Source organism: Oppia nitens, unplaced genomic scaffold (assembly GCF_028296485.1).
Source record: "Oppia nitens isolate AA-2021 unplaced genomic scaffold, nextdenovo-longstitch-racon4-pilon3 scaffold27_pilon_pilon_pilon, whole genome shotgun sequence".
NCBI classification, from domain to species: domain Eukaryota; kingdom Metazoa; phylum Arthropoda; class Arachnida; order Sarcoptiformes; family Oppiidae; genus Oppia; species Oppia nitens.
Window position 1 is genome coordinate 2,097,002 of NW_026533207.1, and position 17,764 is coordinate 2,114,765.

Here is a 17,764-nt window from a genome sequence, read left to right on the forward strand (position 1 = left end):
AATAAAGAGAGAGAGAGAGAGAGAGAGAGAGAGAAATACAAACAAAATATTGTATTAATAATGTTATTATTATTATTATTATGTTTTCATTATTATTATTATATAAATTTTTGTATTTTATTTTGTAATATACTGTATAAGTATATACCAGTATTTAATATACTGTGAAATTTTGATTTTATTTTGTGAATTATATTTATTTATTATTGTTTTTTTGGGGGAAAAAATATTTTCTTGTTGTTGTTGTTGTTATATATACTAAATATTTTGGTTTTTAAAAATTTTTATTAGCCATACATAAAATAGTAGTAATTTTTTGTGTGGGGGAAAAATAGTTTATACATTTAGAAAAAAATATATATAAATAAAAATTATTAATTAGTATTGTCTTATATATAATTTTTTTAATATAATAATAATAACAAAAATTTTACTTTATTTAATACATTATGAGAAATGTGTGTTATATTTATGCTATGGTTTATTATATATATATGAAAACAAACATAAAAAATATTTTCCTTATTATTATTTTTTATAAAATTTATTTATTTATTAATTTTATTTTTTTGATGTGTGTGTGTGTGAATATATAACAATAACTGATTAGAAAAAAACTAGATTAATGAAAATGTAATGCAATTATAAAGTTTTCATATATATATATATATATATTATATGGTATATAAATTTATATAAATTATGCAACGATTAAAATACTATTAAAATTTTTAAATAGTTGTTGTATCACTTTTTTATGTATAGTATTTATACATATAATAGTTTATATATTATGTTATATGTATTGATAGTATAATATAATAACATATAAAACAACAATTTTCATTACAATTTATATAAACTAAATATACTGTATATATATATTGTATATAAAGGTATGCATCAAAAACAACAACAACAAAAATGTTTACAAAAAAAATTAATTGTGATACAAAACAATTTTTTAATTTTTGTTTTATGGGAATTTAATTTATATTATTAATATATATATATTTTGTTTTATTTTTATTTGTTTGTTTGTTTTTTATATTAGTTAAGTTAAGTTTAATTTACTTTTTATTATAAATTATATATATATATACTGTAGATATCAATCTATTAGCTATTTATTTCTCATTGAATACTATAATATATCCCATAATATAATAAAAACTGATTTAATTGTATAGTTTAATGTATAGTATGTATATTATATAAATAAAACGTTATTATCAATGGGAATATTTAATGTATAGTATTATTTAGTATTATTATTATTAAGTAAATTTAAATGTAAATAAATACTATTAGTTTTTTTTATATTATAGAAAAACTAAAAATCAAAATAAAACTAAATATATTTTTTTCAAAAGGAATTTTCATTATATCAAATAATATACTATAAATAAATAAATAGTTTTTTTTAAGTATTATATTAAAATAAATAGTTTGTAAATATTTAGTATTTTTGTTGTATAATATTTTTTTCTACAGTTTTCAATTCAATATTTATATTATGTTTATATTATATATAGTAAATATATTTTTTTTATTCAATTAAATTTTATTATACAAGCTAAATACAATATTATTTATTATAAATATATAATAATTACCATCAATTGTGGAAATATACCGGTACTGCCAATACATTAATATTTTTTTTGTATTAATAATAATATTATATTTTTATATTATACTGTATATACTGTATAACTGGTATAAAGTTATCATTAAATTATTATCAAAGTATTGAATTTATAAATACATTATTATATTTGAGTTTATCTATTAAATATTAATTGTTAAAAAAAATAATATGACATTTATCATGCAAACACACATACAACACACACATACATACACACATACACACACACACACACACACACATACAGTACATACATACATACATACATACATTATAGACAATTATACAGTTTATTCAACTTATAGAAATAATATTTCAAAAAAAATTCAAAAAAATTTCAAAACAATAAAATGATAGATCATTTTACTTTCAATTATAAATATATATATAAATTATTTTATTATTATTATTATTTACTAATACACTAAAAAAATTTTATTTGTATATAATTTAATAATAATAATAAAATAATATATAAAAAAAGTAATTGACTTTTACTGACTATCAATAGAAATCAAAATAATAATAAAAATAAATAACTAAATAATTTTTAAAACTTAATTATCCTTAATATAATACACATTAGTTACGATAATTATAAAATAATAAAGTAATAAAAAAAAAATAAAATAAAATACAATTTAATGGATAATAAATTGTGGATATATTTTAATAAATTAAATCACTAGTTATGTGTATTAATCATAATAATAATAATAATAACAATAATTTATATAATTTTAATAGCTATTGATTAGTTTTATTATAACAATAAAATATATATACACAATAAATTTATCTAAAATTAATTGACTATTGATAAAAATTTTGATTATTATTATTATCTATTTATTTGTGTTATCTATTATAGATATTATTATTAAAAAAAAATAAATTTATAAAATAAAAATAAAAATTCATATAATTATTTAGTTATAAATATAACACACAAATAATTATATATTATTTTTGAAAAAAATATATATTGATTTTAAATTCCAAATAAAATAGTTATAAATAATTTTTATTAATAAAAATTTTCTCATAAATAAAAACAAAAAATAAAATTAAGTTTATCTAAAAAATTGTGTTACACTGATACACATAACTAATAATTATTATACCTGTAATTTATAATTGAATTATTAAATTTCATATAAAAACAAAATAATAAAACAAATTTCAAAAAACATAACACTTTTAAAATGATAATTATGTATAAAAAATTTTTTTTGATTTGATTTAAATATTTTTAATATATATATATATATATATATTGAGTATTTATATAAACACTAATTAAATTGCAATAAATTATTGCCAAACCTTTACACACATAACTAAACAAAATAAATATATAATTATTTAATATTTGATACTATATTTATAGCTATATATATTAGATAATACCTGTTTATATATATAGTATTAAATATACTTAAAAAAATAAAACTAAATTTAATTGAATTAATTGACATTTGAAATCATTGAATAAAAAATTTTCTAATACAAAATGATATATAAATTATTAATATATATATAATAATCATTGTGTGTCAGAAAAATACTATTTATAAATATTATATAAATATTTTTGTTGTTGTTTTCATTAATAAATAATTATCAATTATTTTATTTTTTTTGTGGGCATTTATTTACCCATTTAAGTTTAATCTAATAGATAACATATACAGTTTATATATATATATATTAATATTATGTAAATCTAGATTATTGTACCAAAAAAATATATACTTTATATTATATTTAGTTTGCATATTATTTAGCATTTAATTTATTTAATTTTTTTTTATTGATATTATATTATAGTTTATATATATATATGAATGACTTTAGGGTTATCTTTCTATTTATTAAATACTATTAAAATATTATAATATAAGGGTTTATATATATATATAAGGGATTGTCATTGATATGTATTTTATGTGAATTGAGAGAGTATTATATCGTTTAATAAATATTGAATTCAAATATTTTTTTTTGAGTTTAAAATTACTATTTATATAACAGTTTATTTCTATTGAAATATATTTATGTAAAAATATAATCAAAAATAACTTTGTGAAGGATTTTGTTATCACGATATATTATGCATACACACATACATACACACATACATACACACACACACACACACACATACACATACATACATATATACATACATATATACACACACACATACACACACATACATACACATACACACATACATACACACACATATATATACATACATAAATATATACACATATACACACACACATACACATACACACACATACAGACACATACACACACATACAGACACATACACACACACACACATACACACACATACACACACATACACACACATACACACACATACACACACATACACACACATACACACACATACACACACATACACACACATACACACACATACACACACATACACACACATACACACACATACACACACATACACACACATACACACACATACACACACATACACACACATACACACACATACACACACATACACACACATACACACACATACACACACATACACACACATACACACACATACACACACATACACACACATACACACACATACACTCACAGTTAATTTAAAAAAATACAGATATACAGTAATATAAAGTATATCTCGCATAATTTTTTTCCCATTCACATCACAACAAAATTAATTAATTATTATTATTATCACTGGCGAAAAAAATACTGTACATACAGTATAAAGTTATATAAACTATTATTTTTTTATGTTATATGGTATTTAACATAATTATTATATCCAGTGAGATAATACTGGTTTTTTTGAAAAAAATAATGGTTAGTTAGTTAGTTAGTTAGTGTGTGTGTGTGTGTGTGTGTATGTGTGTGTGTGAGTGAGAGAGACTATTAGATACCTGTCCTATGATTTTCTAACAACAACAACACCAACTAATACCTGTCCAACAATACATATATATATATATATAAATGATTAGTAACTAAACAACAACAACAACACAACAATTTATAATAAGTTTTTGATTATATAATGATTTTTTTTTGTAAATACGATATAAACTCTATGTTGTTGTACTTATAGTATATAAATTTTTTTATATAAACTTATATACAGTATATATATATATTTACTATTAAATTCCTAACTAATGGTTTTTTATGTGTGTGTGTGTGTGTGTATTTGATTTATAAATGATAAAATAAATTTTTATTTCATTATTATTATTATTATTATTTTGTTTAAATAATATTATATATAAAAAATAATTCATGCAATTGATTGCGTGACTATACAGCAGATAAAAAATTATTATTATTATTATTATTGTGAGTTATTTATTCCCATATACAGTATATTTTCACATATATTCACATTTTCACATATATATATATATATATATATATATATATATATATATATATATATATACTTAATAAACTACAGTTTAACTAATATCAATAGTTTTTAATTTATGTGAAATTATTTATTTTTTTATTTTATAATATTATTAAATATATGACTTTAAACTTAAATAATATATATATTTTTTATGTAATAAATATTATAATATAATTCATATAATTTAATGGATTGATCTGTTAGTTAGTTAATAAACTATTGGATATTAAAAAATATATTTTTTAAATATACCATTAAAAATATGTTATATAAAAAACAATTAATAAATAATTTACATAAATATTTTTAAATAATTATTATTACAATAAAAATAATAATAATGATAATTGATTAGCAAATATATCCCATATTGTAAATGATTAATAATTTTTGATTGTCATTAATATAATGTTTGCTTATATATATAGTATATATATATAATTAATTTAACATTAAATTCAATTGAATTAATTATTATTAGTTTAGCATTATAATAATAATAATAATAATAAACAATTTGCATAATTTTATGTGTGTGTGTTAACTGGTATATTAAATATTATTTATAATGATTATAATAATAATAATAAATAATTTTATAGCATATTTAAAACATTATACAATATACAGGTATATATATATATAATGTGATTAAATGTGATCACAATTATAGACATTAACATAAAATAATTTCCCATTTTTTAAATAATAATAATAATACAAACACAGTATATAATTAATATCTAATTAAAAAAAAATCTGAACATAAAAATTATTATCATATTTATTATTGTCTATGAATTTTAACAGTTTATATACCGGTATATATATATATACAGTAAATAAATGTTAAAATTATAATTTTTTAGATAAAACAAAAAACAATAAAAATATAATATTATTTTAAATACAAACATAAACTGTATATTTTGATTATAGGGTTGACTAAAAAAACTAAAAGAGAGTTTATAAATATATTTAAAATGCAAAATAAAACTAAATGATTAAAAAAATAATAATAAATATTAATTGACTCAATTGTTTTTTATATACAACAACAACAAAAAAACAAAACAAAAATTAAAAACAAAAATTGTTTGTAATTTTAGTAATTTTAGTAATAAATAAATAAATTAAAAAATAGTAATATATTTTAATGGCAATTATTTTCAAATAAATCAAATATATATATATTATATATTATAACTGTATATATAATAAACATTAATAATCATAATTTATCGTTTAGTTGTTAACATTTAAAAATAAAATTAAAGTAATTTTTTTTACTAAAACTAAAATATTATTATAAATATATAAAAATTACTGTAAAATTATTTATTATAATTTTAAATATCACATAAAACTTACCCTTTTATATATATATATATATATATATATAAATTATAAAAATAAAAATAGCATATAATATAACTGCAGTTTAAATGTGAATCGCATATAAATATAACAAAAAATTAGTAAAACATTTATTTTATTTATAATATATTAAATGTTTAGCTATTCATTCATACAGTTTTTAAAAACATTACATAAATTATTCACATATTTTAGAAAATAATAAAAAAATATTTTATGAAATTAACTTATAATTTGAAAATAAGACAATTGTTTTGTTGAAAAATATATTAAAATAAAATTATAATTTCATAAATAAAAATAATAAATAAATAAATAATTGTTTAATTTGATTATTATTTTTGTCTTTAAAAATTATAGACACAAAAAAATAATATAATTGTTAAATAATTTCATTTTCATAGTATTAAAATAAATACTATAATAATAATAATAATAATAATAATAATAATAATAATAATAATAATAATAACAAAATTATTTTTATAACTTTCACTATTTCCTAATAAATAGCATAGATTTTAATTATTTACTAAATAAATAAAATAAATAATAAAAAAATATTTTTTATGTCAATTAGTTGCCATTTCCTAACAACAATAAAATTTTTTTAAAAATATTTATTAAATAAATTATTTTCTGCTGATTATTGGAAAATTAATTAGAAATAATAAAAAAATAATAGTAATTATTATTATTGTTATTATTAATATAATTAATCAAAAAATAAGACAAAATAATAAAGTTTTAATGATTTTAAGGAAAAATTGTTTACTTATTAATATTGTTATTATTTATGAGATTTAAAAGTTAAATAATTAAATAACGAATTAAATGTTTTTTAAAATAAAAGTGAGAAATATTTTTTTTTGTTTTAAATAATTATTTTATAATTATAATTAACAAAAAATTTTTTTGTTGAAGTAATTAATAATAATAATAATAAAAATAATAAATTTTTACTTACTTTTAGTTTCTCACACAAACAAAAAATGTCAAATAATTTAAAGTTTATTATACTTTTTTATGACCAAAAAAATAATAATATATAATATAATATAAATCTTATGATATTTTATGCAATACTTTATTATATAATAATAATAATAATAATAAAGTCAAATAACTTGTTGGACACCAAAAAAAAAATTACATACAATTTAATACAATACTAAATAAAAAAAAACTTTTACTTTCACTCAAACGTTACAACAATAATAATGATAATAAAAATTTTTATATTATAAAAAAACTTATATATATATATTATGTAACAATACTAACAATAATACAAGTGTTTAACAGACAATAAACAAAACAACTAAAAAAATAAATTTTTTAAATAAAGATTTCACTTTCAATTAAAAAATAAATTTTTTACATCAAAATATATAGTTTGATAACTAAAACATTTTTTTTGTGGATATATAATGGTATTATTTATTGTTATTATTTGTTTGTTATATAACTTTTGGGTCGGAAAAAACATCATTTAATAAATAATAAATGATTTTATTTTATATATATAAAAAAAAATAGTTGAATGAATCGTATGTATAGTGAAAGTACTCATCAAAAAAAAAATAAATCATTGTTGATGTGATTGTTATCTAAATTACTTGTATTTTATTTTATATATAATAATAATAATAATAATAATAATAAAATTTTTACACAAAAATACAATTAATAATACGATAACAACTTATAGATAATTAACTAAAAGTTTTTGTTTGTTATTTGAATTATTTGCTAATTTTTTTAAATATATTTTTTTAAATAATTATTTTTTTAATTTTCTATTCATTTAAAAAAAAATCAAAATATAGATATTTAAGATGATTATGAAACTAAATAACTAAATAAATACAAAACACTAACAAAAAAAATCATAATTTAAAAAAAATAATAGATTAAAAAAGTTGATTATAAAACAAATAGTTATAATAAAGTTTATTATTATTACTATTATTTTTTTTAGATCAAGGAATACATTGAAATAAATATTTAAAAAAAATTAATTTTTCGATTTAGTGATAATCCATATATTAATTAAATAAAATGAAATATTTATATATATATAATATAAACATAGTATTTATAGATTAATATTTTTTTTATTATTTGAAGGACAGGTATTACAAACATTGAGAGAGAGAGAGAGAGAGAGAGAGAGAGAGTACTAGTATTTTATGATGTGCTTAATTAAACAGCATTAATAAAAAAACTATTATAAATATAAAATGTTATAAATATATATATTATTGATATAAATTTTAGTTTTTATTTTTATTTTCATATCATTAGTAACTTAAAAACTATGGCACTGGGAGATAGTGAGAGAGGAATGGTAGCTGAGATACTATACATATAAAAAATAATATACATGTATAATATTATATATATATATAATATATCATATCATTTATATCATATTAATAATAATTGTCTCTAATTGTTTGCACACACATATGTATGTATTGCCAATACAATACAATTATGGCAAACAAACAAACAAACAAAAATAATTAATGATTTGTAAATTATTTTTTTTATATATATATATTTAGTAGTATAATATGTTTAAAAATATTTATTAATTTATAACTATCATATTAATCAATCAAATTTATTATCATTTATTACTATTAATAATATTATTTGTTGTAAATGTTTGTAAATTAAAACATAAAATACATATGTATTTCTATTTAGTTTATTATTATTAATAAAAATATTTATTTATTTTTTTTGTTGGTTTCCGTATAAAGTATATGAATAATACTGTAAAAAATGTGTATATATTATAATAATTGTATAATAAATTAATTGAACTAATAATCAAATAATAGCAATAATAATAATAATATTTATATAATGTATATTCAAGTATATAAATAATAATTAACTGATTGATTGATTAATAATAATAATAATAATAATATTTTTTATTATTATAATATAATAAATATTATAATATAAGGGTTTGCCTGAAAAAAAAATGTTTTCTAATAAAACAAACATTATATTTGTGTTATATATATATTATATTACATAATAATATTAAAGTAATAATAATAATAATTAATATGAAAACTATTTGGTATATTGTGAGACATCTAAAATCATAATTTCAAACTAATATATTTTAGAAATAATTTTTTTATTTTGTTATAAAAGTTTTTCAAAAGTTTTTTTTTTATATACAGAAAAATAAATAAAAAATTATTATTATTATTTCAATGCTATTTCATTCAATAAAATTATGATTGACATTACAAAAAATTATTTTAAAAATGTTTTTATTTTTCTAAAAAAAAAACTAATAATAAACTAATAATTAACAATTTGTGATAAAAAAAATTAATCAGTGATAATTTTTATTTAATATATATATATATTTATATATATGCTATAAATTAAAATAAAAAATTTGTTTGTTTTATAATTGTTAATAACATTTAAAAATATATATTATATTTTTAAAAAAATCATATTATTTTAATTATGTGATAAACTATTTAAATATATATTTAATTTTTTATATGCATATTAATAACCAATGATTTAATAATAATAATTATAATAATTTTTATTATAAAAAAAACTATGTATTTATTAATTAAACAATTTTATCATTGGTTTGATAACTGGCTATACTATTCAATACAGCATCCATATATTGATCCCTATATTTTAGACTACTGTCCCACCATCATAAACACAACTAATACCTGTGAACTAGTAGTTACCTATCCATGGCTATTGGCCATCACCACAATCATCATCATCTGTCTAGTCATACCTGTACTACTGTTTAGCTCATTATACTTGTCAACACTTGCACTGTATGTCTATCGGCACCGACAGCAGATAGTCATATCCACTGTCGACGGTAAAAGTGCCGATAAAAGTCCGGGACAGTGGTTGCTGACTGTACTGTTGATGCTATGGGACGCACACGGCTACTACTGGCACGGCTACCAAGTGATCGGCTGGGATCGTATACCCCGTACGGGGCCGGCACTACTGGTCTACTATCACGGCTGTCTACCCCTGGATCACATGTATTTGATGACCAAAGTTTTGTTAGGCAAACATCGGGTCATACACGCAGTCGGCGATTATTTCCTATTTATGATTCCCGGTTCCCGACTAGTGCTAAGCCGATTGCGGATACTTACGGGACCGCCCGGCGAATGTGTACGTCTACTCAATGCTGGCCACTTGTTGTCGATAGCACCGGGCGGTTGTCGTGAAGCCTTATTTGGCGACAATCGCTATCGACTCCTATGGAACAATCGCCAAGGGTTTGCTCGGGTAGCCCGTGAAGCCCGGGTACCGATAATACCCGTATTTACTGTCAATATTGGCGAATCGTTTCGATCGGTCAAATGGTGTCAATGGTTGCTGCGGCCACTGTACGAGTGGTCGCGGCTACCGCTGGTACCGTTTTACGGCGGTTTTCCCGTCAAACTGACTACATATGTAGGCGAACCCATACCGTACGATCCCGGGGTCAGTGTCGACCAGTTAGCCCTACGGACTAAACAGGCGGTCGAGCGTCTGATTCGGGAAAATCAGAGAATTCCCGGCAATATTTGGGACGCAATTTGTGATCGGTTTTAATGAAAGTCTAGTTTTTATTATTATAATATTATTATATTTTTTTAATAAAATATTAAATAATAATAACTTTTAATTTATTAGTTAAGTGCCATTAATATACTGTATATTAAATATATTATAAAAATAATATGAAAATTATTTAATATTTAAAATAATTTATTTAATTAATAATAATAATAAATTTAAGCATTTAATAATTTTAATTAAAATTATATATTTTTATATAAATATATTTATAAAATCATAATTTTTTTCATACATGTGTTGCCAATATATAATACAATTTGCAAAAAACTAGTCATTATTTAATTTTTAATTATATATCGTATAATAAACCATAATATTTATAATTTTATTATTAAATTATGATTTAATTAAAAAAATTAATCAATATTACAATAACAACAACAATATTATTATTATTATTAATATTTTTTAGACGTTATTAATAAAAATATTTCTATAAATTATTATTAATTTTTTTTGTCGGTTTCCGTATTTATGTGAATAATAACAAAAATTTTTATATAATTATAATAATAATTAAATAATAAATTAATTGTCTAATAATAATAATATTAAAATACTGTATATTCAGTTTATAAATAATAATTAATAGATAAATAATAATAAAACAATTTGTGAGACATCAAAAATCATATTTAAAAATTAAATTTTTTAAAAATTTTATATTTTCATAAAAAAGTTTTTCAAAGTTTATATATTTATAACTATAAAAAAATATTTTTGTTATTAATATTTCAATGATATTTTATTTTAATATATTATGATTGACATTAAAAAATTTAGTTTAAAATGTAATTTATTTATTCAATTAAAAATTTTTGTCAAAAATTTATTTTTATATATAAACAAAATAAACTAATAATTAAAAAAAGTTTGTGATAATACTTATCAGTGATAATTCAAAAAATAATTAATTAATTAATTTTGTTTAACATATTAATATATTAATAGATATTATAAAATTATTTGTTTGTTTATTTGATAATAATATCCAACAAATATTTGATAAACTATTATTTTTTTGATGGAAATAAATAAAACAAAAAAAATCTATTATTTAAAAAAAATAAATACAACTAATTAAATAAATATAAACTAAATATATAATTTTTTATATGCATATTAATAACCAATGATTTAATAATAATAATAATAATAATTTTCAACAACAAAAATAAAACTATGTATTCATTAATTAAACAATTTTATCATTGGTTTGATAACTGGCTATACTATTCAATACAGCATCCATATATTGATCCCTATATTTTAGACTACTGTCCCACTATCAACACTATCACCTGTGAACTAGTAGTTACCTATCCATGGCTATTGGCCATCACCATAATCATAATCATACCTTGGCTACTGTTTAACATACTATACCTGTCAATACTTGTACTGTATGTCTATCGGCACCGACAGGAGTTAGTCATATCCAGTGTCGACGGTGAAAGTGCCGGTAAAAGTCGGGGACAGTTGTTTGTGTCAATACTGATGATGCTATGGGACGCACACGGCTACTACTGGTACGGCTACGAAGTGGTCGGTTGGGATCGTATACCCCGAACAGGGCCGGCACTACTGGTCTACTATCACGGCTGTATAGCCATGGATTACATGCTATTGGTAACCAAAGTCCTGTTCGGGAAACATCGGGTCATTCATACAGTTAGCGACAATTTCTTGTTTATGATTCCCGGTTGCCGACAATTGATGGTCAAATTGCGGGCACTACAGGGCCGGCCCAACGAATGTATACGCCAACTAAATGCTGGCCATTTGTTGTCGATAGCACCGGGCGGTGTACGCGAAGGCCAGTTCGGCGACAATCGGTATCGACTCCTATGGAACAATCGCCAAGGGTTTGCACGGGTAGCCCGTGAAGCCCGGGTACCGATAATACCCCTGTTTACCCGTAATCTACGCGAATCGTTTCGATCGGTCAAATGGTGTCAACGGTTACTGCGGCCACTGTACGAGTGGTCGCGGCTACCGTTGGTACCGTTTTACGGCGGTTTTCCCGTCAAACTGACTACATATGTAGGCGAACCCATACCGTATGACTCCGGGGTCAGTGTCGACCAGTTAGCCCTACGGACTAAACGGGCGGTCGAGCGTCTGATTCGGGAAAATCAGAGAATTCCCGGCAATATTTGGGACGCAATTTGCGATCGGTTTTATTGAAATTGAAAATTTAAATTAAATAATAATAATAATTATTATTATTATTATAATTAGTAAAAAAAGTGTGACATTAATCATATTTCAAATAATTTATTTTTTTATTATTTATTAAATTATATCAATATTTTTATTTAAATACAAAAATTAAAAACAACAACAAAAATGTCACACAAAAAGTAAGAAAAACTTATTATAATAAAAAAATTAAAATACAGTATAATATTTTTGTTTTAATTAATTTTATTTAATTATAATTAAGGTTATTACTAAAGTAGTTATTACTAATTTTATTTATTGATTGTATTGTAAACTAATTTTTTTTTATAATACTGTAAAATTTTTTTAAATAATTTATTGAAATTAAATTAATATATTCAATAATATATGTAATAAGTGTTATATTTAATAAGTAATGTATTTTTTGTTGTTGTTGTTACTAATAATTTTTTAAAACTATATTTATAAATTACTTTTTTATACTGTTATTAAATTGTATAAATTTTTATTGATTATTAAAAAAAGTTTATTTAATAAAAATTAATAACAAAAATTTTTGCATTAATTATAATAAAATTAATAATAAAATTAATAATAATTATTTTATTATAGATTGCCTAAAAAAAGCCATTTAATTATAACTATTTATAATGTTTTAAATTTATATTAAAAATTTCAAATTATATTATAATGTTTTATAACTAATAATTCAAAATAGTTTAGTAAAAAAAAATTTAGTATATTTTAGTAAATATTTTTTAATCAAAAAAAAAACCTAATTAAAACAAAAATTATATTAAAAAAATAAAATAAAAATTAACCATGTAAATTATAGTTATTATTATTAAAATTGTTGTTATTAATATACTATTTTTTAAAAAAAATATCACACAATTTTCAATATTTCAAATTCATTGATTATTTTTTAGTAATATATTATATATATTCAATTCAATTCAATATAAATGATATGATAACACATAACACATCAATAACCTATTTGTATCAATCAATCAATCAATCAATTGATTATTATATCACTTTCAAAAACCTAACATATCATTGATTTAATTTAATTAATTAATTTTTTTCCTATCTATCTATYTATAATAATAAATAAACTATAATTTAAGATATAGATAATAAAAACTATAAATTTTTTGCTATTGTTTGCTTTTGTAGTTGTCTTTTTAGGTAGTGGTGGTGGTAGTGATGATGGACATCGATGTCTATTATCATCTCATCATTGTTGTTGTTGTTGTTGTTGTCGCCACCACTTGCCATCAATACCGTCCATCAGTAGATCCCGGTGTCTATCAATGATATATTGTTTGCTATTAACTAGTTTTACTAAAAAAACAAATTAGAGACAAACAATTGAATTAATAAAATAAAAAATAAATATTTTTTTTGGGGTCATTAATGTCCTTCAAAATCACTTACTGTCCAATTTGTCGGCAATAAACTCGAGTGCCAGTCCAGTGGTCAGATCCAGTGTAACAAACGGATCGACCATTGGTCGCATACCTGTCAGCCACAGTAGACCCGAGTTCAGGACAAACGGTATGTCACTCTGGTCGGTATGTTTGGCCTGACGGACTGTATGTACCCGTCGGTCATCCGTATTCTGGCCATCCTCGCCGATATATTGTTTCATCATTTTCAAATTTTGACCCTGAACCTGGAAGCGTTCCATATTGATAAATATCAGGGGTTTACTGCAAGCACCGGGACTTGGAGTCCACGGTTGCTGTAGCGGATACATCCAGGCGTCCAAACATACGCCCAATCGGATACTGTCCCGCAGGTCATCGGTGGCCAACGATCGGATGGTTGTCGACGACCCAAACGAATGGCCCATTAGTATCAAATTGTTTGTGTCCAGTAGGCCGGCCAGCGCCTGGAGGTTGCTGTCCTCTACAGCATCGGTTGCTGGTGTCGGCGACCGCCCGAACACATTGTCCACCCGATTGCCGTTGTTTATGTCGCCAATCAATCGGATGGTACGCCTAATATCATCGACACGTTCGTCCAATTGACGATTACGTACGGGTAGGTCGTTGTCGTATAGCTTAACCGGTAGATAGTCTACCCATTCATAGGCTGCTGACTGGCCGTCAGCCGACGCTGCCGTCTCGGTGTTGTTGTTGTCCTTATTATTAGTAGTATTGCCAGCCGACGGGTAAAATGATGCGACCGCTGTTTGATCCCTGTGCTCAACGGCTAAGTATGTGGTAATAGTAATAATAATAATTATTATTATTAATTAATAAATTAATTAATTGTCAAATTAGTGTCAATGGGTTTAACAAAAAAATAACGTTTTTTTTAAAAAAAAATACTAAATGTTTGATTGATTTTATTGTTTTAATATGAGATATACTATATCTTAATGTTTTTTAAAAATAGTTTAAAATTACTACTAATTTTTGTTTTCACACATTGATTGAGGAGGTGTTTTGGGGGGAGGGGGTAGTCAACTATGTGTGTATAGATTTTGAATGAGGGAACGGTATGTACTGGTACTACACTTATCTTATATCTATTATATATATATATAAAAAAAATAAAACACAAATGACTACTAATTTAATAATAGTTATAATTATATTTTTTTTACATTTATTTTAAATTTAATAATTGTTTGACACATTGAATAGGTACTGATAGATAATATCTTAAATTTTTTTTTTAAACAATACATATTTTTCAAAGTTTAATAATATTTGATAAGTACTGTATGTGTGAACTTGTAGTAGAGGTAACAGTATTTTTTTGTTGTTATCTACCGGTGCTATCAATGCTATTCAATCTCAGTTATTATTTTCAACAAATAAAACAACAACAAAAAAGTTTAAATCGTGATCTCATTAAACAAATAAAAAAATAAACAATGAAAACATATATCGCTCACACATACACACACACACTTACACACACATACACACACACACACACACACACACATACACATATACTGTATATATATACATACACATATACACACACACATACATACACACACACACACATACGGTACATACACATATACACACACATAGTACATACACATATACACACACATACATACATATATATATATATATATATATATATATACATACATACACATATATATACACACATATATATACACACACATACATACACACACACACACACACACACACACACACCAACTTACCGAAAACAATGAACCCGTGAGAGGCCATTTCGGTACAGACACTTGAATAAGTGGTCCGACAGCTGAGCAATCCATGGGAAAAGATAATCACCGGAAACGACTGTCCGAATGGCGATTCGCGTAACGGTTCCCAACTGTCGACAATCGGTACGAACACATCGGTACTCCAATGGTTGACCAGTCGGGCAACAGGTCCCGGCAGTTGCGCAGCTCGTAGATAACCAGTCTTATAGTTATCGTGCGGCGACCAATTTGGCCACTGGCGCCACTGGTCAGTGGTAGGGGTAGTTTGATCGGCAGCCGGATATATAATGCGAACCAGTAGGCCGTCCTGTTTACCAGAGCCGGTCAGTACATCCAAATAGCCGAGATTAGGATAGGGACCGGTAGGCAATGGTAGATGATATCGGCGGCCAGTCTGTAGACTACGGTCACGGCATTTATCGGCAGCAGTGGTGGCGGCCGCGGCTGAGCTATTGGTGGCCATGTTATGATGGGATGATTGACGGGACGGGACGGGACGTACGGTTCACAAACCACCCGATGGGCGCATAAATGTTTTGTTGGGAAATAATAATTTGAAAAATTAATTTCAATTAGTTTTGTTTGAAAAAAAACTATTATTATTTCATGTGATTATTATTATTATTATTTAATAATATAATTAATAATAATAATAATTATTATTATTTACCGTTTAAATGATTTACGTAGTTTCATATTTAGCTAACAATATTTAATTAATTAATTAATTTTTTTTATTATTTATATATATATATATAAATWTATATATATATATATATATTGTATTATCGCGCGATTTGTACTTAAATGTACTCAAAAAAATAAAAATTGTTTTATTCAGCAATTATTTTGTTATTTAAAAAATCACACAAATATATAATACACACAAAATTATTAATATTTTTTTTAATATATATATATATATAAATATTTTATAATAATTTATATATATAACCAAATATTATATTATCATCCAATATATAATAGACAATTATAAATATATATATATACAGTATATTAATATATAAATTTTATATTTATCACATATATATATATATCTAATTGAACTAAATTTTTATTTTATTTATTTATTTTTTTTGTTTTTRAAAATATTACTCTTTCACTGATAAAAAATATATTATATATAAATAAATTTATCCTTTAATAAAATATACAAATATATATATATATATATACTGTATATACAGTATATATT

General features: G+C 21.6%; 3 protein-coding genes across 3 annotated transcripts; 2 read left to right on the forward strand and 1 right to left on the reverse strand.

Annotated features, from left to right (window-relative positions):
* Positions 1-10,131: 10,131 nt before the first annotated feature.
* Positions 10,132-11,108, forward strand: LOC128954467 (transmembrane protein 68-like). The gene has a single exon (XM_054300049.1). The coding sequence runs from the start codon at positions 10,425-10,427 to the stop codon at positions 11,106-11,108; it is 684 nt and encodes a 227-aa protein (XP_054156024.1). The 5' UTR covers positions 10,132-10,424.
* Positions 11,109-12,460: 1,352 nt separating this feature from the next.
* On the forward strand, positions 12,461-13,322 carry LOC128954468 (transmembrane protein 68-like). Its single transcript, XM_054300050.1, has 2 exons — positions 12,461-12,505; positions 12,561-13,322. The coding sequence occupies exons 1-2, from the start codon at positions 12,461-12,463 to the stop codon at positions 13,320-13,322; spliced, it is 807 nt and encodes a 268-aa protein (XP_054156025.1).
* Positions 13,323-14,369: 1,047 nt separating this feature from the next.
* LOC128954491 (platelet-activating factor acetylhydrolase 2, cytoplasmic-like) lies at positions 14,370-17,270 on the reverse strand. Its single transcript, XM_054300077.1, has 4 exons — positions 17,219-17,270; positions 16,525-16,997; positions 14,763-15,542; positions 14,370-14,669 (listed from the first exon to the last, which is right to left on the reverse strand). Exons 1-4 carry the CDS (start codon positions 17,242-17,244, stop codon positions 14,563-14,565), a joined length of 1,386 nt encoding a protein of 461 aa, XP_054156052.1. The 5' UTR covers positions 17,245-17,270; the 3' UTR covers positions 14,370-14,562.
* Between the last annotated feature and the right edge of the window lie 494 nt (positions 17,271-17,764).